This window comes from Corvus cornix, chromosome 1A (genome assembly GCF_000738735.6).
Source record: "Corvus cornix cornix isolate S_Up_H32 chromosome 1A, ASM73873v5, whole genome shotgun sequence".
In the NCBI taxonomy this organism is placed as follows: domain Eukaryota; kingdom Metazoa; phylum Chordata; class Aves; order Passeriformes; family Corvidae; genus Corvus; species Corvus cornix.
Window position 1 is genome coordinate 60,192,450 of NC_047057.1, and position 24,750 is coordinate 60,217,199.

The 24,750-nt window shown below is 41.8% G+C and overlaps 1 protein-coding gene across 4 annotated transcripts in view; it reads right to left on the bottom strand.

The window, feature by feature from the left end:
- Window positions 1-24,750, bottom strand: part of ITPR2 (inositol 1,4,5-trisphosphate receptor type 2) — a 245,697-nt gene that overhangs the window by 111,426 nt on the left and 109,521 nt on the right. For all 4 annotated transcript variants that reach the window (XM_039570501.1, XM_039570499.1, XM_039570500.1 and 1 more), the window contains 7 exons: window positions 22,975-23,226; window positions 21,417-21,542; window positions 16,410-16,538; window positions 15,705-15,825; window positions 5,795-5,985; window positions 4,366-4,508; window positions 2,737-2,845 (listed from right to left, as the gene is read on the bottom strand). In XM_039570501.1, the coding sequence (XP_039426435.1) occupies window positions 2,737-2,845; window positions 4,366-4,508; window positions 5,795-5,985; window positions 15,705-15,825; window positions 16,410-16,538; window positions 21,417-21,542; window positions 22,975-23,226 (1,071 nt within the window). The remainder of the gene's footprint in view (window positions 1-2,736; window positions 2,846-4,365; window positions 4,509-5,794; window positions 5,986-15,704; window positions 15,826-16,409; window positions 16,539-21,416; window positions 21,543-22,974; window positions 23,227-24,750) is intronic.

The window sequence follows — 24,750 nt, forward strand, 5'->3', positions numbered from 1 at the left end:
CTCAGATACAAACTGAGGTGTGTAAATAGGTCTAGAGGCAACATTCACACAGAAATTAAACTGATATCAAGCACTATGGTGAAACATAAAAAGATATGCCTAAAAAATTTCAAAAATCCCAGGCCAAGATCCTTCTGGTTTTGTAAAATGGGTATGAAAATGGCCGGCGATTATAAACCCAAATAATGATGGGGCAGATCTAGTCCAAGCACAGTCCTTTCTGTCCCTCCTGCTTTTCTTCCCAAATAGCCAGTCTGAAGCAGGCTTTTAGATAAATACACTTAGATACTACAGTAGCTATCTGAACAGAGGCAATGTGAGCGCCCTCCACACACTGCTTCCCCCAAGTGTTTTAACGTTGTTCTGGAAGAGAGGGGCTGTAGATCAGGTTACACTCCAGTTAGTGATCTAATCAATACAAACAGGGCTAGGACTTAATGCAGAACTCCCAGGAGATTGCAATAATCAGCCACAATTACTTATGAAAGCCAATCAATGGCCAGGAGGTTTTATGTGTCGTTTATATACCTTAAAGCAAACTTCTGAAAATCAACTTTGATTCCCAGCATGATTAGATGCTGTGGTGCTAAGCAAGACAAAGCACAAGCAAGTGCTGCCTCAGAGGCTGACTGCAAGGAAATCCAAGGATGGAGTCAGGAGAGCACCAGAGACCAGAAACTCACCACCAAGGGGAGGGGCAACAATAGAGTTGACATAGTTGATGCAGAAATAGGAATAAAATCAGTGAAATAAGCCCCTACAACTATTTTGCTTCCTGTTCCTTCAGCAAATGACACAGGCTACCTTCCAGTGGTCACATGAAAGACAAAGACAGTAGAAGGTGCTCATTGGTGGGAATTAAAGCAAAGAGAGAGGAGGAAATTTTATTTCATTATTTCATCCTTCTTTCTCACTGTGGAAAAGTCTGCAGAAACTGGAGGTTTACCATTTCTGTCAGGTTTATCAGAGAAAATACATTGTGATGGGCGATTAGCAAACTCAGGCTTCCTGTCAAAATGTCCCACATCCCTCTGTAGCTTTGTTCTGGTTATGACCATTATGTATTTACTACTATTTTTTTTTTTTTAGCATCTGCATACCATAGTTGAATAACTTTGCAGGCAGTGAGATCACAGCTCAAAAAAAGATGGGAAACACGCACATGAGGCTGCTCATTGTGCTATTTTTACTGTTCTAAAGTCCATGGCATTGAACAGTGACTCATAAGAGTAGCAAGCCAGAGAAGCACTTGCAAAGCATATCCAAGCTTGTTTATTCACGTATTTGTTTGCACTGATTCATCACATTCCTCAGTGTAAAACCATTGGGACTCCAGAGGAAGCATGGGGGAGAAATTCTGTTTATAAAGTGCTTCTCCACCCACCATGCACCCCCAAGGTGGTGGAGGTCACATGAGGGATTTGGAAATACACCTCCTTTACCCACTCCTGGAAAGCAGAGCCCCTACACACTGATGGAACACATTCCCTGTGATGCCAACTCCTTCCCTTAACTCTATCTCCCTTTATCAGCATCTACAACAGGGTACAAGGAGCAACTAAAACAAGCAAATCTTCTTGCTTGTTTCAAGTCCTACTTTAAAAGTGTTGCCTTTTTTCCTCCGCTGTAGTCCTGACATGAGGTTAACTTATGGTGGGTCATGTAATTCTCTTGGAGAGGTTTGGCAAAGGTCAGTTATAAAAGCAAATTATTTTTTCCATGTGATGCAGTGGTGTTATGCACCCAGAATGCTATTAGAATAAGTATGAATAATAATAAAGAATAGTAATATCTGCTTCCCCTGTGAAATTCTTTTTATGACATTAAAAAAGAATTTGTCTGCCCAGGCCTCACCACAGTTTTCTTCAAGCAGGAGGTAAAGATGGGTTTGGTTTTCTCTGCTTACACTGGTTATTTTTGCACAGGGCAGGGCTGATGTCAGTACTGAGAGATTAGATGATAGCTCTATGATTCATATTTAAGGGTGAATAATGCTGAAAGGATTTGGGGAATACCCAGAAATACGGATAAGAGGAAATTACACAAAAGGCACTGAGATCAGGCTCAGAAAGAACAGGGACAGCTGACATCTAAATCTGAATCTGCCTACTGATAGCCAAAGGAGCAGGCAAAATGAAAGAGGCATTTGAGAGACTTAGTTTTGCAAGAGAAAAGTGGGCAATGAGGGGAGAGAAGAATGCAAGAAATAATTAGACACTTACAGAGTACAGACTATGTCACTTCTTCCCAAAACTGGCAGCTCTGCTTAAACATTGCAGATTTCCTCTCACACATTTGGGAGCATTAAAAAGCGTGTGGAGTACAAAAGTCTGGCACCACAGGCAGCACGGAAAAACTGTACAATTGCAATTAAAAATCCCTATATTTCCATTGATTTTATGGTAAAGTTGGCTGTGACAAATGAAGACTAATCTCCAGAAATAGAGAATATCCAATATATGATAACTATACGTAGTAATACTTGCTACTTCATGTTCATTTCATCTCGCTTGCCTTGGCTCTTATCAAGTCCCTCACACAAAACTATGTAAGGCGGAGAGTTTGTTTTGTTCCAAACCGACTTCCTACCTTACCACACTGTTCCTAAGACACCAAGTTATCTCTAAAACATGCACAAAACTGAAACCATGTCAGATTCTGTTACTGTCCCACAGCCAACATTTTAATACCGTGCTGTTGGTTCTATATTTAATATTAAAGTGGTAGCAGCAGTACCTCTTCTGCAAAGTTGGTCTTCTTGTCAAGCATTTCTCGTAACGTCTGAAGGATTTTAATGCAGAGCTTTTCTTCTTTCTCCATTAGCTTCTTTGTGTGATTAATCAACCTGAGAGTAAAATATTAAAACTTCAAGAGCATTGCACATTCTTGCTAAGCCATACTACAGTTTCTTTATGTGAAAATTGGCCATTGCTATATTTTTCCTCAAGGAAAGGAAATAAAAGTGGTCAAGAGAAATCACAATTAAAAAGGAAATGGGATTTTCAAGGTGTTGGGAGATTTTTGTGTCAATTTGCATATCTTACTGCCCATACAGAAGGCAGAATTCTACATCTACTTTTTATAAGGGCTTCCAGATTAAGATTCAGGCTTGCTATTTCATAATTTCTTTATTTAAAGGTAACTTATTTGAACCATTATTTAAAGGTAACCAGTGTTCACCATGCATCTTGCAAACTTTAAAAGCTACAACCTTTACACCTTCCAACTTCTATGATGGTTATAGTATATTTATGATATGATTAGCAAATGGTATTCAGCCGAAAGGATTTCCAAAAAACCTTACATGGAAGCATTCAGAAATACGGACATTTGGTTGTTTATTCACACAACCACTTGACAAGCCAGAAAACAAGGTACATTTCTGTCTCCAGCTATGACTGTGACAGCAGTTTGGATTTCAGTCAGCTGAAGCTGATACCAGAAGCAGCCTTTCTGTCTTTGTGCAGAACAGATCTGTGCACAGGTCCTTGCACCGGTTCACACATTGCTGTAGAAATGTTTGTGAAAAGAGGAAAAGAGGAAATCTGAAGCCCTTGGACACGTTTGGTTTTTTTGCATTTTGATGCTGGCTTCGAACAAGAGTTTGGACAGCGGACATGGAGTGGGACAACCTCAAAATATAATTTTTCTTTTTAATTTTTCCAAGCATATAAAGTATATTGTTATATTGCTACCTCTGCAGAATATGCAAATAGCCAAGGAATCAGGAGAGCTGCCAAATGCATTCATTTCCCCCAAGTTATCTCTGTTTAAATTATAGTTTCTCAAGGGCAGGGAGGGCATCTCACTTGAGGACTAATAAAAAATTTGCAAGACTCTATTCCAATGCACAGACTGCAAATAAAACAACTAATAATTCAAGATCAGATAGGGGTCCTGGTAAAATGTATTTTCAAAGAGCTGTTGGCAGTTTAAAATAAAAATATGTATTTGCTGTACCAAAAAAATCCAACAAAAAACCTACAAGCCTTGAGCAGCCCGCTGCTTCATTATGAATTCTTGAAAATTCTAAAATGGAAAATCTAGGTTTCTGCTGTAGATTTGGAGAAATGTAATAGCAAAAGTAGCTCATTAAGAAAACAGAAGTAGGTTGAGCCTACCACAATTTTAACAAACCACTAACATCCCATTTCTAGCAGGTAAGGCAAGCAATCTCTCTCTCTGTGCTCTCCAGACAACAAAACTGCTGAGAAATATAAAATATGGAGCAAAAGACCTCGCTTTAAGCTTTCAACAGTGAACTTGGACACCTGCATTCTTAAGTCTCTGCTGAAAGCCAGAAGTGCTGTTGAAAATGTTAAAACCTTCTTTCCCAAAGAAGCAAATAGGCCCCTCTGCACTTACTTGGACATGAAAGCACCGCATCTTATTCTGGCATCGCTGCCCTCAGGAAACAGGAGCTCTGGGCTGTGCAGCACATCAACCAGCACCGAGAATTCAGCTTGCATCATGGGGGTGAACTGCTGCTCCAAGGAGGACACCACATCCTGGGGAAGACAGGAGAACATCCATAACTGCAAGGGAACTACAACAACATCGCTGTGGAGTCGCACAGTTCGGTGTGATGCACTGCTTAACCCAGTGTGATGCCCAGCTGCAAGAGCCCTGGGCAACCCAGGTGCTTGTAAAGCCACCTCAAGCCTTTCTTCACGCCACTCCTCCTGCAGGGCAAGGGGGAGAAGGTGCCCATTGTTACTCTCTTTCAGATTTCTCCTCTGCAGTACTGCTCACAAAACCTGCAGCAACAGTCAGGGTGATATGGTGTGCTGCAAAAACAATGCTCATCACACACAGTTAATGTGTCGCCTCAGGTGGTGTGTCCTTAGTGTTTAGGGCCACTCTGTTTGTCTGGGTCCTGCTGTTTTCTCAGGTCCCTGATCCTGTTTAGGCTCTTCATGCACAAGGTAATCTCCATCTCATGGCAATCTCCAGTGACACAACCGTGACACAGCAGCTCCTAAAACCTCCAGTGTCTCCTCTGCAGCCAGAACAGGACATGTGGGCATAAAAAGGCAGAAAGGAGATGGTGCTGTGTGGAGCACTTTGAGGACAACACAACTTGAGTATTGTGTGCAGTTTTGGGCACCACAATGTTAAGTGTCCAAAGAAAGGACATGAAGATGGTGAAGGGCCTGGAGGGGAAGCCACCCGAGGAGCAGCTGAGGGCACTGGGTCTGTTCAGCTGGAGAGGAGGAGACTGAGGTCAGAGCTCACAGCAGTTCTGCAGCTTCCTCACCTGGGGAAGAGGAGGGGCAGGCCCTGATCTCTGCTCTGTGTGACCAGGGACAGGACCTGAGGGAACGGCTGGAGCTGTGTCAGGGAGGGTTAGGCTGGATATCAGGAAAAGGTTCTTCCCCCAGAGGGTGGTGGGGCACTGAACAGGCTCCCCAGGGAATGGTCACAGCCCCAAGGCTGCCAGAGCTCCGGGAGTGTTTGGACAGTGCTCTTGGGGATTCACAGGGTGGGATTGTTGGGTGTCCTGAGCAGGGCCAGGAGCTGGACTCGATGATCCTCATGGGACCCTCCCAGCTCAGCTCATTCTGTGATACCTCCTACTCCTCTAGGAGCCAAATGCCGATCCTGGATCAAAAGGCCCTGCTTCGGCCAGACACCAGAGAAGAGCTGAGCCTTCGGCCTCCCCCACGCAGAAGTGCAGTGGCCCCTCTAATCCAGCACAAAAATGCACTGGGCCTGTCTCTGGGGTTTTCCACATCTGGCACATGTGAGATAACTGCACTCCCACTGCTGCCCAAGCCATTTGCTATTTCTGTACCTGTAGTTTCTCTATGATATTCCTGTAATCCCAGGCAGGCCCGCCAAGAGCTTCTTTGAAGCGAGGTCCGCTGCGGGCTGACATCCTCCACCCCATGGCTGCCCTCTGCACCATGTTGGAGTGACTCTTCATGAACAAGGTGTTCACCTGGCTGTCCAAATCCACTGGAATCGCAATCCCACGGTTCTTTGCTTTAATGGGAGGAAAAAATCCAAGACATTTACAGTGGCAAAAATTTGAAAATCTTACAGAGATCATGGCATGCAAAAGCCTGATCCTGTTGAAATTAAGGGGCAGGGTGATAGCACTTCAACAAGTTTTAAAAATAAGGATCCTAAGAATAAGAACACTTAAAAATAAGGATATTTAAGTGATAGAAATCAGCCTAATCTAGTTAAAGAAAGCAAGCTGTACTACTTTAAATGAGATGAAGATCGTTTCCAGTATATATTTTCATAGACACATTTATTTTTTAAAACAACAATTTTTCTACTAACGTGAAGAAAAATCCAGAGATGTTAAGAAGAGTAACAAAAGGAGTATGTGTTATTATTTCAACAGTTAGTTTTACTCTATTCAGAAGCAAATTCTGAAAGTTTTCTTTCTAGTAGATATGTGCACATTTATCCAATTTATCCCAAGTACTCTCTGTTGCTTTACTGTGTATTTCTCTTGAGAAGACCTTGAGCAACCAAGTGCATACAAATTAAATTTGAAAAAGACTGTCTCCTCTTCTCTCTGGGTTTCCTATACTGCTAGGGTTGTTAAACCCTGGATTCCTGGATGGTTCCTGGATGCCACTGCAATATATCCAGTAGTTAATAAACATCTGATAGTCTAACAGATAGTTAAAAAAATTTAACCAATAGCTAAAAATGCTTTTTTTTTTCTTTTTTACACTTAAGAGGCAGGAAATTACAATAGAGAGTATCAGAATAAAAAAAATTAGGAGAGACTTGCAAGAATTTTTACAGGGCATCCACTATTAAACTACTATTGCATCCTGAACTATTGTTTGAAAGGGAAGTTTGAAAGGCAATGTTAGAAGGTATCTGCCCTCTCCCCCAGTAAAATCTCTGTGTTAGCTGACCCTCTCCATTCCACTGGAGATCAGAGTGGCATTGTTCTCTGGCTCAGCATGAGTAGTCTGAAATTCAACCAGTAAACAAGAGTTTGCCCCATCCCTGGAAGTGCTCCAGGGCAGGCTGGATGGGGCTTGGAGCAACCTGGGATAGTGGAAGGTGTCCTTGCCCCTGGCAGGGAGTGGAACTGGATGGTTTTTAAAGTCCTTTTCAATCCAAACCATTCTGTGATTCTATCATCAATACATCAGTATCTCTGAAAGATCAGGTCATGTTCCAGTGATTAGGCTCTGTATTCCATGACATTTCACTTAATTTCTGTGATACAGCTTACGTTTAATAAAAACTTAGAAACAAAATAGAGCAGTTCTAATCCATTTGTAATAATGACCAATAATAAGTAATTTTTTGGTTTTCCTTATTGAAACAAGCTGAGTTTTAAAAAACCATTAGCCCAAATTGCAGTTCTGCACAACGTTTCTCTGAGGCATTTCCCCACCTTTCCACACTAACACACTTTCCACAGTGGAGGAAGACATCAAAAGTATTGCATCTCTCCCTCCCAGCTCTGAAGCATATACAGCTTTAGGTCCTGAACCTGTGAAGTCAGCAGATGCCCTTCTGCCCCAAAGAGCCCATGCCTCCAGCCCCACGGGAGGACGTGCAGACAGAGGTACCACACAGCTCTGATGAATGAAGGCTGCAGTGCTGCCAAGCACAGTGAGTCACAGATCCCAGGCACGAACTTTCTCTTCCCCTCAGGACTAGATTTAAATGACAGCTTTTATTACAAACCTAAATCTGGCTGTGACACCTCGACCCCCAACCTCAGAGACTGTGGCAAGGGCGCTCTGTCAGGGGGACTCTCTTCCCTTTAATGGATCCTGCAGGTTCAGGGCACCCTCCTCTCTTCCCACTGCAAGGTTGGATCCTGCTGCACAACTGGGGCTTCCCCCCGTGGATCAGGCTGTTCCATTGGGATGGAAGAGAGTTCTCTAATTCCATTTCTGGTAGGCACTTTCTTTTAAATTGTTGGCCACAGGGAATTGGAAAAAAAAAATTTAGGTTAAGCTGGGAAGACACAAATCGACTTTTCCTTTCCACTCTCCATTTGTTTTGAAGGCAGATTCCTGATTAACATGTGGAAAATGTCACGTATGGCTGGCCATTATTCCTAATGATTGTTTTTCCATATAATTCGACTGGGATGTTTTTAAAAACACATTTGCCCTGTTGCTGCCTACTTTACTAGAGAAGTCCATTAAAGTTCTGCCAGTGTGGGTAGGGTGCTGCAGCCTATTAATCCAATTTATTGTGTCCTAATGTCAATCACTGGAATGCTACTGGACAATGCTCACTTCTCAATTAAGTGGAATGTATGCAGAATCCTGATATATTGAAGAATAAATTTAGCAATGGGGAGCACACTGTTCAGAGGAAAATCCAGACTTCTGCAGTCCTGTAGATGCCAGTTGAAGTTAACAGCTTCCATCAGTGTCTGAGGAGCAGTCAAGGACTATGATTGTTCAAAGAGTTGCAGCTAATTAAAACTATCACAAAGAAAACCAGAGAGAGGAAAAAAAATACTCCTTTGTTTTGAGCAGTTCTTACATGTATAATTCCATTTGTAATTAAGATTTGTATTGGTTGTCAAAGGGCACTGTTGAAGTCTAAGCTATAAACAAAGCCTTTGTCTTCTTATTTCTTTTCAGCTTGTAGAAAGTTTATCTTTCATTTGTTTCACATTTCATTATTTAAAACAACATGAAACATATTTTTACATTTTGGAAAGCTGATGAACAAATGCGAACATAAATATTTATTTTTAATTTAGGTGTTGTAGGCTGCTTTCCTCTTCAAAATGTGTCAATCTCCCTTAAAGTATCAACATCAAATATTTAAAAGCATGTTTATTTTTGTTCCACTTAGAAATACTTTTGGACAGCACTCAAACTTGCAAAGTACCGTTAGAGCTGGTAGACAAAGGAGCCAAGAGGGGGTAAAATTCTGTCTTTCATCTGACTAGTGAACTTGGGGAAAAGCTACGTGGCTGGCTGTACATAAGTATCCAGCAGGATACTTACCAGGATGGACTCAGTGATCCTTGTGGGTCCCTTCCAGCTCAAAATATTGTGTGATTCTGTGATATCTTCAGCACAGGTAAATTCTGCCCTGCAGTGGAGGGCACGTCCCAGGCTTATCCAGTGCCCAGTTCCCACCTAGGCCACTGTGCATGGGGCTAATTACACCCTGAATACACAACACCATTTTGCAGTGTCAGAGGAGATGGAATCTCTGGAAAATCCTTTAAATTAATCCTTCAATCCACTGCTCCCAGATATCTCTCAGCAAGAGAGTCAAGAGGAGCCAAGCAAACGCGACCCGTGGCAGTGGTAAGAAACACGGTGCCACAAATTCAGCCAGGTCACAGCAAAATGCCCTGCCCTGTGCTGGATGGTTCTGTGGGCATCCAGTGATCAGCAGCTTTCCTCCCCCTTACTGCTTAAACAATGAGAAAGTACTCAAAGACTCAAAAGAAAAGGGCACTATCAATGTCAGAAACCAAGCAGGTAAAAATCAAGCCGCTCTTGACGAACGAGTGAGGCTCCAGTGGAGTCCCAGGAGCACAGTCCAGCTGCTCCCAGAGAGGCTGAAATGGGCACAGGTGTTATTTTGTTAAATTACCTGCATGTATATCTCTTCACAGAAGCACAGCAATTGGACCTATTTCAGGAATGCCTCCTGAAGCACCATCCTTTCACTGTGCTGCTGCCTGAGTCTGAGGACCAATTTAGTCCTAAGGATTTCCAGGACGTGGCCCTTGCCTGTAATTTTCCTTGGAAGCCTATTCTTCAGAATAATCTATCTTGCCATAAGGAACCTCGCTGCTCCCGCTATTTCCACCTACTGCTCCCTCATTTTAAATTTCATTCCATTAGCTTTTGCAGTATGTACAGAATACACCAGTGTGTGGTGGCTTCACAGCTAATTAACCCTGAAGCATCCCTGGTGTGGGTTTTCAGGGGGACACGCAGGCATTTCATCCCTAAGAGCCCCTCGAGGAGGAGTGTGATGGGCAGTCTGGGTCAGGGAAAAGCCCCAGCTGCACCTGGCTGTGAATCCTTTGCTCTGCTCACAGTTTACACCCCCTGGTAGTCACAGACAGCTCATTCACGTTCTCCCACACTTCCCAGTTGTCACGTAACGGAGCGATGCATATTTAGTTCAATTAATTTCGTTCCATAAATCAGTCCCTCCAGCTCCTTAATCATTTACTGACTGCTTAACAAATGCATTTGGATGGAGAGACACTAATGCTAGCAACAGCAAGACTTTTTAAGGGAAATAAAAGCTTTGTGTAGACAAGACACAAACCTGCCAGTCTTGTACCCTTCACTTGGATTTTTTTTTCCAACAGAAAATCTACTCTAAAATATTTATCAGCCTGTAAAAAGATCATCATTGAATTTTTCTTGCAATTAGGGAAACACAAACAGTTAAAATAGAATAAAATATGTGCTTCATCTGAAATGTATTCTTCTTGCTGTCAAAAAAGTAACAACAGGATAATTATTTTATTTGAACTAAAAATTGAAAATGAAGGTCTAGCTTTTTATAAAATGGAAAAAAGATTTTAAAATTCAAGTGGGAAGTGAAATAAATGTATTTTCAGGACTGAAAAAAAATGTTATCTGAAAATTCATCTATATGGACATTAAAATAACACATAATAATTCCAAAGAAGCAATAAAATGTGACCTAGATTTTATGTTTAATGCTTCCTATTTGTAGTTTGTCAGGGAAAAGTAAAGGGCTTTAGAGGGAATAAAAGCATGGTCAAGAAGAACCAGAGGACAGGTTTTTTTGGATTCTGTATAAGGAGGTATTGGTGACTTTAAATTAGGGAATAAATACTCAACTAGAAAGGACTTCACTACACCTTCAGACCATCTGCTCTCTGTTACAGACAACCCATGCTCTTTAATATCTTTCAAAAAATTTATTGAGCCCCATTTAAAATGAAGGCAGCTTATCTGCCATCCCTCCTCCCTCCACTTTCTCTCAGCCCACTGACCAAGGACATCCTTCCAAAGTTGGTTCCAATCCTCTGATTTACAATCTAAATTTATTTAGGTTATTTACAACCTAGTGTAATTTATGTCCAGTTGGTTTTGGGTCAGCACTGTCCTTCAGCTTAACTGTCTCTGTGACTATTTATCTTCTTAAGTACTTTTAAAGAGCAACAACACAGGTCTGTGTTTTGCTAGGCAAAACATGTGGGGATTCTGAATTCCCTTCCTGTAACACAGTTCTCCTTTCCCCTGACCATCACAGCAGTGCTTCCTCTGTACCTGTTCCAGCCTTGAACTTAGGAAATAGCAATCTTACAGGGTTCACCTCAGCTTCTGTAGGATGGAAACAAGAATTCTCCTTTTGCTTCTCCTGCACAACATCTAGAACATAATCTGATAGTGACTAATGCAATTTGGCTTGCTAACAGATTTTTTTTTTTTTTTTAAGGGTCTGCCAAGAGACATAGTGTAACAAAATGCAGGTTTCTATCTGGCACTCTTTACTCATCTGGGAAATTCCAATTATTTCATTATTGGTGGTCACAGCACAGGCACAGACAGACCACATCCTTGGGATAGACACAGTACCAGAGGAAAGATTCAATTTTTAAAACCATGAGGGAGAAAACTAATGGATACTACAGAGACAAGAGAGTAACACAACTGCATTTGCCCTTGTAACAGAAAAGAAAACTGATGCTCAGAGGTGAAGATACAAGAATCTCTGCTTAATTAAGAAGCAAAGACAATACTTTGCATGGGTCCTGAGGATTGGTCAGAAAAGACCCTGCTTCAATACCATTTAGGATATGCAATTCAAGATGTACAATCTTTGGTTGTGAGGACAGGTGATATTCCCCAATCTTTACAGAAAGACAGTAGCTGGTTTAAAATGCAGACTTTGAGACTGGCCTCCACTCTTCTCAACCTTGCAAAAATCATAAAATGCATGAACTGAAAGTCCTTTGATAATGAATTAATTTGAAATAAATTACATGGTTAGATGCCTTATTTCTTCTGTTTTCACAAAGGTCTGGGGACCTTTTAAGCATTTTTCATTTGTTGCTGTTTTACCAGGGAGATGGGAGCTGTTTTGGTCATTCATTTTTTGGCCTGTATTTTCAAGCAAAAGCTCAGTCCTGTGTGATAAAAGAGAAAAGGCAAGAGCGATACATGTTTGTGTTCATTCTCACCAGTGTGATAACCTGGTTCAGAAATCCATGTGAACAAGCCACATTTATATATATATACATATATATATAGTTTCACAAGTGTTTCTATTCATGCCAAGCAGCCAAATGTTTCCTGGGCAATAAAAACCTGGTGCACACTGGTATCTGTGTTCCAAACCTCCTGGAGTCACAGAAGAGTCTGCTGAAGAAGAGGAGCAAGCCTCTATGTTTCCTGCTGAACTGGAGGCAGGAAACTACCAGGAGACAAAGCATCAAGTGAGGCTTGAAAAGCTTATGCATTTTTTCCCTGGTGGTGAAGTGGAGCTGAAATACCAGGGTTATAAGAAATAAGCTTCTGCAACATATCCTTTTGTTGACCTGGAAGGTAATGCACATTCTTATGGTGCTCATCAGAAAGCAAATGTAATGATCTTAAGCTCTTGAGGCAGTGCTTGCATCCACCTGCCAGCAGCAAACCAGGAAGCACTGAGCAGTGTGTATGTTGCTTAAACTTGCTCTGAAGCGGGTCTTTTAAAAGTGTATCATTATATGGATCTTTGATATCTTGGGAAATCTGTGTATGATCTTTCTTCCCCCTGAGATTCATCTGTAAGTCCAGGGCAATGACACACCAACAAAAAAAAAATCATATTTGTTCTTTCAGCTTTATACTACGCTTATTTTCCTTCAGAAGTCTTTGGTCCCTGCTGTAAATCTGTCCAATGCTCCATCTCTCTGATAAAGGCAGCATCTTTTTAGAGGTTTTTTAAAGCCCTGCTGTGAAACACGAAGGCCCTAACATTAAAGCTGTCAGACTCTCAAGTCAGAAGAGCGAAAAAAGGGTCCACATATGCAGCCAGCAAAAGAGGCACAAGAAGCCTGCTATGTTTGCATTATGGAATATGCCTCTGGCTTCTCAAAGTGAAGCATCATTTTGGGAAGAGGAACACCTGACAGAGAAAGGCACCAGGCACCCACTGCAATCACAGAAGGGCCTTGGCTGTAAAAACCTCTGGTATCCCCAGCTGGGGCAGTTTTTCCAAATATTCCACAGAGAAGAGCAGGCCTACTCCATTAATCCAGGCAAGACACGTTTGCCACCGTCCCTAAAAACACCGAGTATCACCCATGGTTAAAACCTCCGCTGGCAAATTTTGCACAGGGATGTCTGTCAAAAACTCCACTTCTTCTCCAGCCAGCTTGCTCTTTGGGGAAATCCCCCTCACCTCTTCCCTTACTCTCCCTTTCTGCACTGTCAGAATAAAACACTCAATAAAGACATGTGGCAATTGTCTAACACGACACAATTTGACCATGCTGGATGTTGCTATTAGTGATGAATCCCCAAACAGTTGTTATGATATGGGCAAGGAAATCAGCAACGGGGATGCTGTGTGCTTTCAGGGAGCTGCTCTCAGGCTGCCAGCCCACGGCACCCCAGGGGTTCCCAGCCTGGCTGTTCCTGCTGCTGCTGCAGGGAAGTCCCAGAGGAGGACACAGAGTGATGTCCTTCACCGGCAGCTCAGCTCAGCTCTGCTCTGCTACACCTAAGACTGCCCAAGGCATGGCTGGGGGCCCATGGGTGGGAAGCCAGAGAAGCAAGGAGGTTGGACCCATAGGACAGCCCAAGAGCTTACTTTAAAAAAAAAAACAACTGTAAACCATCTCCAGAAAAAAAGAAAAAAGAATGAAAGAAAGGACTGTAGTGGAGGCAGGAATTAAATTCCACAAACAGGGAACAAAGTCACATATCTGAAGCAAACTCCAGACATCAGCCACTCCTGGAGCCCCCAGAAACAAGAGGCACACAGAAAACTGCCCAACAAAGCCCACCTGCCCTTTCACATGCCGGCATACCTGGCATGAAGCTGGATCTGGCATCCCCTCAGAGTGACCCATGGTTTCCCTGTCAAGCTGCTGTGGGGACAAGTTCAGCTTGGCTGTCTCAACAGGGCAGAATCATAGAATAATTTAGGTTGGAAAAGACCTTTAAGATAGAGTCCAAGCAGTAACCTGACAGTGCCACGTCCACTGCTACACCAAGTCTCTAAGTGCCACATCAACACGTCTTCTAAATACCTCCAGGGATGATGACTCAACCACTTTCCAGGGCCGCCTGTTCCAGAGCTTGACAACCCTTTCCATGAAGAAATTTTTCCTAACACCTCACCTAAACCTCCCCTGGTGCAACTTGAGGCCATTTCTTCTTGTCCTAGCACATGCTCCTTGGGAGAAGAGAAAGCCCAGCGAGAGCCTGGCCTGACTCATCCGGCAATCAGCAGAGCTGTGGATTGCTGAAATTTGCTGGGAATTTTTCATGCTAGAATCAGCTGTGTGCTGTGGGCACGTAGCCAAATGGAAAATAAACCCACGCTCAGATGTCTCCACGCAGTCTCATCTTGAGATAACACAACAACCTCTCTGAGCTAGAATTTGATTTTAGATGCAGCTCTACAGAAATGAAGACATTGAGCTGTCTACAAGCACACAGAGGGCATGGTTGGTCTCCAACATACTCTCACCTGCCCTACTTCTCCCCCTTTCCCCAGACTCCCAAAGGAAGTATTTTATTGATGACTGTTTCCAGAAATGCCAGAGAAGAGCAAGGACATAAATGTTAAACACACAAACAAGGATTTGTAGAGATGGAGCTTTATGTAAGACTGTAGTAGCTGTAGCATAAAGGAAGTAAAATGTCTTCAACTTCCAAAGTTCTCTTGCCAGATGGATCCATAATTAAATCATTTGCACAACAAATAAAACAGTTGAAGGCTGCTAAATTTTTAGGTAACTGCTTATTCACATTCACACAGAAAGTTAATGAGATGTTTTGGCTAAAATGTTAAATGATACTTCCGTAAAACTATTCCAAAAATCTAAATTTAGAGATGATTGTTACTGTGCTGCAGATGGTTCTGGGACCCTCTCATACTGTTTTATCATTATTTATTAATACTTTTTAATAAATGTATCAACAATAGAATTTAGCCAGTTTCTGTGTATCTCTGCCTCTATTCAGCTCTCATTCACACTGAGCAGAATCTTATTCTACAAGCAATCAGTATCACTGACTTTTGGAAAGTATATTGAATAATCCTTTATTCTGTCATGGCAGAAGACCTTAAAATCATATTTACAGAAATTTAACTTAATGAACTTCTCTCAGTCTATGTTCTGGTGAAGAATATTTTTTTGAGGTAGGATAAGAAGTTTTAAAAAAAATTATTTGAACAGGGACACCTTTGCTTATGTTGTGATTTAATATCATAACTTTCTTGATATTAAAAAGTTAAAATCATCAAGAATTTCAACCATCAAATGAAAATTGAGGGCTGAAAGCTCAACCATCACTCACTTAGCAAGCTCATCCCTCTGCCCTACCAGTTTCACCCTAATAACCCTATTTGATGGGGCAGATTTGAATGGGTTATAAAAGAAGGAAGAATTGAGCCTCAGAAAGTGGGACTTCTGAAATCAGCACTGTCACAATTTCAGGATGGTAGAGTCAAATTAAAAACTGTTAAACCTCAAGTCTGATCTTTAAACAGGAAGAGCAATAATCAAAGTAAAACCTGGTACCTACCCACTTCAGCCAAAGTCTTGATACAGGACTCCACTGAGGCTTTCTGCGTTGGGTTTGGCCAGGTACAGTTGTAAATTCTAAAAGCAGACTGCAGCAGCTGAATAAAAACAGGCTGGTGTGTCTGAAAACAAAAACAAACATGGAATTTTACCTTTAAAGATCTCCTCACAGCTGCCCTAGGGTTTGACACAACATAAAATAAGGGGGTTTTAGCTTGTAGACTCAAGTTATAGCTCCATTAAATTCTCTTTGATCTTTAGGTCTGGCAGGAGCAGAAATCAATGCTGCACCTCTAAAAAGGCCAAATCATGCAATTTTTTCCTCAGATTGCCACTGATATCAAGCAAGCACAGTACAGACCAGAAGGACAGAGGAGTCTTTCCCGTTCTCAGGCATGTGTCCCTTCTGTCATAGGACACAGCGTTTTCCCTCACACACAGATTTTTCTGCCAGGATACCCCCTCCAATGAATTCACAAGAGCCAGAAGTAACTCTGACCACATTGAGCTGTCTACTGGTCCAGAGACATAAGTGATTAAAATGAAGAATAAGTGTTTTAAAGAGGGATTAAGCTGGTAGTCAGTGGCGTGAGAGGGGACAGAGAAATTAAAGGAGGATGAAAAGAGACAGCATTCCTATGCAGGTAGCAGGAGGCATCTCATTAAAGGCCTGAATAACTTATTTGTCTGTGTCTCTTCTCCTTACCTGGAGGCTGGTGCTGTTGTCTGAAAATGGTGAGTTGAAGAAGCCACTCACAATGTTCATGACAGGCTCAGTGACATATTTCTCCAGAGATGTGTCTGCGTGTTTACGATCCGTGGTTGTGTTACAAACCTGCAGGGAAGGAGGAGGAAACAATGAGATTTAATTCTCCCCAATAAGCAAGCTTCATTATTTTGTACTTAGTACAACACACCTGATATTTCTTCTTAATGTAAAAACAAAAGATTTTTATATAGTATCTATCAGAGATAACTATGTTAGAGTTCAAGCTGGATTTGTTATAGCTTATCTTTCTTCTTGGAGGTCCACATTGTTTTTTCCATACCCTTCTCTTCTGAACTAGTTCTTTCTGGCTGCCTGCCTATTCTTTCCCACACCATGAAGAAAAGATCCCCCTAAATCAGCGTACTGCATGCCACTTACACATTTAGACAGATTCAAGAAGAAAATGGACCTTTCCTCCCATTGCAGGGCTGGTTGGAAGATGCTTCAGAGACAGATGAGACATAAACAACTGAGGTTAGAAAGATTTCATAGAACATTTAGCTTCTCTTAACAATTAATCACCACAACTGGGTGGCAAAGGTGAAGCTCATTTGCAGGAAAAATGTTTAAAAGGAGGGAAAGAAGGGAAACAGCACACTCAATACCAACAGGCTTTAGGATGGTACTGGAAGAGAGGCAGCATTTCTTTGGGAAACCACATGGGGAAACTACAGAAGCCAAGCTAAAACAATGAAAGAAGGGAATGGATGGTACCAGGACATCTCTGGAGCACAGAAGCATGATTAAATGGTGGGAGGAAGTGGGAAGATTTGTACAAAAGGTTCCTGAAGACTCCCTTTGGTACGACACTTAAAGTTTGTTGCTGCGTAAAGATGTCACACTTAGGGAAAAAATACTGGGGTGGATTATGTCCTTCAGTATTTCCTTTATTTCTCTTCAACACTTGTGAACATCTATACAGAGTTATGTTGACTTTGCATGTGTCAGTGTACACAGTACTGAAAGGAGTCTACAGAGAGCCAAAAACAGTGAGAAAGGCAAGACTGGACAAATAAGTAATACAGACTGTAGGCATACTACCTCTTCAACAGCCTTTAAATAAGCAGTTGTAGTCATGTTTAACAAGAAATGAAGGCACAGTTGTTTTCTCTTTCACCTACACAAGCCAGAGACGACTGCAATGTTCTAGGGAATCTATGCAAAAGCAAAATTTGGTTTGTATACAGACTCCAGGCATAGCCTTTTCATTGCCATCTGTGCATTTAACACATAATCCCAAACCTGAGTGGTACACACTTACCATTACCTGTCTTCAGGGATAGGGAGTCCAGAGAAGCTGAGTGAATTGCTTAAGGTCACAGGGAAAAGTTGGTGACAGAAGCAGAGAAATAATCCACAGCACCTGAATCTCACACAGGGCAAAGATTCTCCCTAATTACACACTGCCACTGTCACCACATGACAGCAGTGTCACCAGGAATGTTTTAAGGAAGTTTACTGACACAACATCCAAAAGCATCTGTGTTCAGGGTGTGATTGAGCTCAGGCAAACACAGAAGCACCTTGGGTCTAGCACACAAGTATTGTCCTCTAGTAGGCAGAGGAATAACCAAAGATAACTTGAGACCAAGACAAATGAGGCATCTTGAGGAGTTTGCTTGTCTGCTTATCTAAGATGTGTCAGATAAACCAGTCATGCTTCCACAGAGTGCATTTTTTAATCAGCCCAGGAAAGATTTTGGTCAGAGAAGCAACAGTGGCTAAAATGAAATGGCAAACTCATCAGCCCTTCAGTTTTGGGAAAAGTGTGACACCACCACCACCACCCCCGGTCCTCATGAAGGCAAATGATTCCATTAATAATCAAAACTTGTTTAAATTTTTTTTTTTTTTTTTAAGAGTTTATAGAACTAAAGGCCTCTGGAAGTTCTTTTGCTTTTAATTAATCTGCATGCCAGTTTTGGCTGGAACCAGTAGCTCTGAGCTCAGCACTTGCAATCCCAATAGGAAGACAGGGAGCTGTGCAGTGCAAGCACAGTGAATGTAGAAATCACCAAAACTCAATTCCAAAACACTTTTAAGCTTTCCCCTTCAGCTGCCTGAAAAGCAGAGACATATGTGGGAATGCTACGCTGCTCCAATACCAGTCTGAAAAATTCCCAGCACAGAAGGAATTTGGAAATCCTCTCATTTGTTCTTATCCCTCTGCCCTTTGGGGTCTGAAAGATCTTCCTCCATGCAAAAAAAAACCTGAAATGCATGAAATGGAGATGAGGATTGAGAAAGCAGTTTTTAAAAACCCCTTAAGAGGCTTTGGGACCAAAACTCACATGAATAATACTTCAAAAATTCTGCAGAGAAAGCCAGGATGACTTTACAGCTGTCAGATCCCAGCTCTTTTCTTTAATCCTGCTCAGACTAGAGCTGCTGACTTACACAGGCTGGGCCACACGCAGGAAAGGGAAGCCTTTCCTTCAGCAGCACCCACTCTGCTCAGCACAAGGCTGTAAGCCACACCCAGCAGAAAGTAGGTTGGCAGAAGCTGTAGAAACAGGGTGTCTTTGAAAGCACAACGGCTTTTGGCAAACCCGGTTTATACACAGATCCGCCTCATGCCTGCTTTGCAATGTATCACGTTGTTGAAAGGAAAGTGACAGCTGGGGACTAAATATTTCCTTCCTCAATCCAGAAACAGATAATAAAAAAAAAAAAATCAGTTACTTTTTTTTTTTTAATATATATCTAAAACAGAAAGAATCCAACCTGAGGATAACACTCGCCGTCTTTCACCTTGGTGCTCTCCAATAACAGACTCAAAGCTCACAAACTCACCCACTGACAGGCATTTGTAGCAGCTAAAAGAAAAGCATTTCCCCTTCCCCCATGCAAAAGCATCCTTTTTAGCTCACTGGAACACAGAGGATCAAAGAGCTCTTTTTCTAAATGCTTTGAAAGCTATTGTAACATCTTTCATGAGGCTGACAGCATTCTAACTGTCCTGATAGCTACAGAACGCTGATGCATTTATAACACATGGGCTCTGTTGGGGCCCCAGAGCACCAAATCTGAACAAATACACTCCATAACCTGGAAAATATGGCTATCCACGGCTGGAGAGCAGGACAGGCCAGAGCACTTCTGATGTGCCTGCAGGAGAGCAGACTAAAACTGTATTTTGCCATTCGGTGCCAACAGCACCCGCACACAAAATGCAGCATTAATCATTCCCTCTTCACCTCTGACGACCTGGGGTCTAATGTCTCTTAGGACAGGGGTATGTGAAAACAAGTTCAGAGGTCACCAGCATCAGGACAAGCCTCCAGCACAATGCAGTTTGTCTCCAGGCTCATGAGAGGAAACCTGGACAGAGCCCTCTTTCTACTTGTCTGCTTCTAGTCCAGGGGCACAGAAAATTGGCCACATTCAAGGGCTAGGGAGGAGGGATCGTCTGTTTGGAAAGTCAGGGTCAGGACGCGTCAGGAAAGGGCAACCCAGAAAGGGAATTAAATAGAAGAAAACACTTCTTGAGGTAAAACCAGTAAGGTTAAAAGTCAGAAGACTCCTCCAAGGATGTTTCTCATTTTAATTTTCAACCCAGGTTGTTTTGTCCAGAAGGGCTTTCACTGTGTAACACAACCACAGAGACAAAATAGCAAGAATGCAGGATTTGTAGAGAACTAATTACTGCTGAAAATGGCTAGCACCAAAAAAAGAGAACACAAACATCCCTGCCTTAACCTGCTCCCAGGGAAAAAAAAAGAAAAAAAAGAAAAAAAAACCACAAAAAAACCCACAAAAGAAAATAAACCTGACCATTTATAAGGTTTCTGTTTCACAGAGAAATTAACAGGTCCCAGTGCCTATTGTACAATACAAGTCTTTGCATTCCTTCTTCTTTTAGCCAGAATTCATGATATTTTCTCCCAATAGGTCTCACAGGAATTATTTTGTGGCCCACTGTTACTTTGGGGTCAATGTCTGCTGCAGGACCAAACTGAGATTCTTTACCTTTTTTCAACAAAATGAAGAATGCAAGGAGTGAGAACTTACGTATTGTAAAATGTAATGGACCATGGAAAAACCCAAAAACTCGTGGTTCTACCTCTTGAGCAGGAAGAGCAACACCATTTCTTGTCATTAATATTGTAATTATTTATAATTACAGGAAGCATTAACCTCCTAGAAAAGGATATGTAGTGCAGGCTATAATCATTACATCACACTAGCTTCCCCTCATGGCTCTACTATTGTATATAATCCCTGTGGAAGTCATAAGATTTCTCTTGTTTTCTGCCTTCAAAATCCCTGGGAAAGGAAGTTTAATTCAACTTGTAACTTAAAATTTAATTCAACAACTACTGACACTGTGAGGCTCGCTGAGGACCACAGGAATGGCAAGCTTGTGGTACTCACTGCACCCTGTCACCTCGCAGCTGTAATTTATATCTGAATCAGTATTCTGAGGGACCACAGCTCTACACCTGCCTTTCACATCAGCAATGAGCACGCAGTGACAGGAGAATAAAACACAAAAGCAGAGACTAAAGAAGGAACATGAGCCAAAGAAGATCTTGATCCCTGATCCTCACTGTAACAACAGAATAAAGGAAGAGATTACAGATGTGGGGGTTTTTTAGTCACCACCATAATGACATGTAACACACGTTCCCAGAAGATTCACACAGGCTCTCAACCATGTACACACACCTAATTAATTTCTCTGGAAGAAAAGAGAAAGGCACATGGGTTCCAAGATGCCCTTTTAGAAAGGGAAGGCTGCTAGTAATTAGCAGGTTAAATGATGATAAAGAACATAGGAATGACTGTTTGTTAAACAATCAAACCAACCAACCACACTTATCCTATTGTCAGTTTTGAATAAAAATAGTTAACAAAATAAAAGAAGTGCACAAAAAAAAAGTTACTGCTAGTTCAGTTGTCACCCTGACTATTCTGTAATATTTAACACCTGGTGAAGCTTACCCTTGCCATATCAACAAGGAAGTTCTCAAACAGCTTCCAGATATGGTTACTGGCATAGATTTCTTTCATTTCCACTTCAGTGTCCACGTAACAGTGGTTAACAAAATTAACATAGGCAATTTTCACCTGCAGGAACAGTGAAAACACAATCACTATGAAATGCAACAATAAAAACAATTAACATAATGTTTTCTACCTGCAAAAATACTGAACAATAAAGATGAACCTTCCAGTACTAACAAACATTCATAACCATAATAATGCATATGTTTGGTTCTGAAGATTTAGGGAGAAGCAGGGCAACACATGCCTGAAAGACCACAGGAGGAAAAATGAAAAGGTTTTGCAAACATCCTTACTCTAATGACAAAACCCCCACAAAACAAACCAATAATGATTCTGGTATTTAACTGATGTCAGGACCAGCAAGGCCTGGCTCCAAAGCCAGGGGCTGTCAAAATGCAGGACACCCCTGCACTTGCCAGTTGACTGCAGTGGGTTGAAGCCTTGTGACAGGCTTGCCAAATATAAAATAAAAAGTCTTTTGCAGAGCTGGGACTGCAGTCCCTATATTTCCACAATCCTAATGCAGCACTTGCATTTGGGATCCAAATGGCAGAGAAAGGTTGTGGAGCACTGGGACTGCAGCAATGACAGCACAAGGCTTAGGAGGAGGACTGCAGTTGCACTCCTCTCTGGCATGACAAGTCTGCATGTGCACAGCATAAAAATGGATATCCAGTGCCCAAAATTTATAGATTAAATATAAACATATGTAAATGCACTGAAAATTTTTTGTCACGGTCAAAGGAGATGAGGTAGTTCCATATGTTTAATGCAGTGAAGAGAAAACTCAGATCAGACCTTTAGGTTTCATTTGTTTGGGCTTTTTTTTTCTAATTACCATCTGTTGAAATTAATGTTAAGGGGAACTTTTGGGCAAAGCAAATATATTCTTTTTAGTAATAGGATCATTTGATCACAAGGGCAATTTTCATGGCACAGAGGGAGTTTTAACTCCTGCAGGCCCCAGTTCTGTTGTTTTGAGCCCCATTTTTGCACCAGGTAATATCACAGTCCTACTTTAGCATGACACATGCAGAATTGTGCCCTCATATGCAGTGAATAAAAACATTTGCAGGACTGCAATTGAGTTTAATGAGACTTCACCCAAATTCCCACTGACTTCAGCATGGACAGAATTTTACCCATCATTTCCGAGAAATTCAGGCAGTGGCAAAACACTGGCTTGACCTAACACTCAGCTGGGTTTTCACAACTTCAGCCAGAAGTTAGGAGAGCATGAAACTCTGACAATGGCTGGACAAACCCAAAACAAAAAAAGGTGTCTGAAAAACTGATAAACAAAGCATTAAGGACAAGGAATTTTCTGTGGAATAAATACTGTCTATCCTTTCTCACTTATTCCCATTAAGAAGCACTGCCCATTTCCAGCCCGTTTCTGTGCAAATATTCAACTTGTCAGTACATTATAAACAACAAAAACAAAGCATTGTCTGGGTTTCTACCGCCTGCTTCCTCCTGCCGTGAATCGTACCTCAGGAATGCAGTCATCATGGGTCACTACCCTCACTATATCATCCAAGGGCAGCAGTGAATTGCACTTGATCTCTGTGTACACATTCTTCCCCTCCGTGCAGGCGGCCAGCAGCTCCACCAGAGTGACGTGATACGCTAAGGGCCCGCTCTCGTCGGCTCGGTCTCGCTCCGAACACATCATCTGCAGCAGGACTGGGAAGGATGCTCTGTCGTTGTAGAATATCAACACATCTTCACCGCCGTTTATCAGCTGAGAAACAGATCACAAGGCTTTGAGCACCCTGCGCTGCAATCGTTTTGGATGATTTTAAAGGTCTTTTCGAACCTAAATGATTCCATGATTTTCTTAATTTCTTAATTTAAGTATGCAAAGACTCTCCAGCTAAAACCCAAACAACGAAACAAAATTTGCTCTGATGTGGTTTGCCAAATGAACATGTCAAAACAATATCCAAGGCATTCTGCTCTTGTCAACATAAGTGCAAATCTGGAATAACTCACCAAGGAATGCACTAATGCAAGGAGAATTTGAAGTTTAATTCCTTTGTAGCTCTGTCTTTACCTAAGACAGCATACCATCCTTATTATTCCTACCATCTCAATGTTTGTGTAAAGTTAATTAATTATCCTCACCTCCTACTGGGAGGCCAGGATGCATTATTATCCCTGTTTCCTAGATAGGCACTTGAGGTGCAGTGAGATTAAATCTTCCACGCTGCCTCACACAGAAAACTTGTGCCTCACCCAGAATTGAACCCAGCTTTTCCCCGCCCTTGCTCAGCATTGGAAACAAAGGGGGATTCTTCCCACCCTGTGCAAATTTGGCAGGTGGGTCATGACTTTGTCAGCGTCATGCCAGCACTTTCATTTAACAGAAAACTGGTGTATGTGATAAATATTTGACTCTTCTACAAGTGCTCTGCTCATCTCAAGAGGATCCAGAGTGGCACTGGATGCTGGCAATCCCATCTCAGCACATCTCACTGAAGAGTTGTGCTCTAACCCTGTTTGGAATCCTCTCTCCATCCCTGTCCTGTGAAGCACAATCCACTCTCAATGTGGGTGAAACTAAGCTCCCACAAACCCCCTCATAGTACAGAACACACCCTGGCAGCTCGAAAATCACACTTATTTTGTGAATTAGGCACTTGACCTATTCCAGTCCATACGTGATGTGAAATCCCAGCTTACTCAATTCAAGGGTAGTCATAAAGGTTGCTGGAGCTGCTAAGAAATGGGAAAGCAGCAAGAACAGGAATTAAAATTAGTCTCCCAGAATGAAAAGTCAAGAAACATTTCATTACACTTTCCAGGGTTTTCAACACTTCAAATTTTGAATTCACAGCTTTTCTGTTTGTGCTTTCCCCATTTCTTGCTTATTTTTACTTTGACATTTGGCTGGAGTGAATTGTGAATTCAGTCTTTCCTGCAATTCCTATTTCTCATTTATCTTTGGGTTTGTAAAGTATTTCTATACCCATGACTTTTCAGACATTTTCTGGACAATCCACAGCACAGGAAAAAAAAAAAAACTAAAGGGACAAGAGCTTAGGACAAAACAACCCAGCAGCATTTTCTGCCACTAAAGTATATTTTCAGCAAGTTAAGAATTCTATGGAAATATAATAAAGCTGGTCAGTATTGGAGAAGCTGTTGATGCTCTACAAAATATTACTCCAGAATACTACAGGTAATAGAAAACTCTGCTGCCACATTGATCTGGCTCAAAGTAAACTCTGCTTTCCCTTCTGTAATAGTGCTTGCACTGACAGGC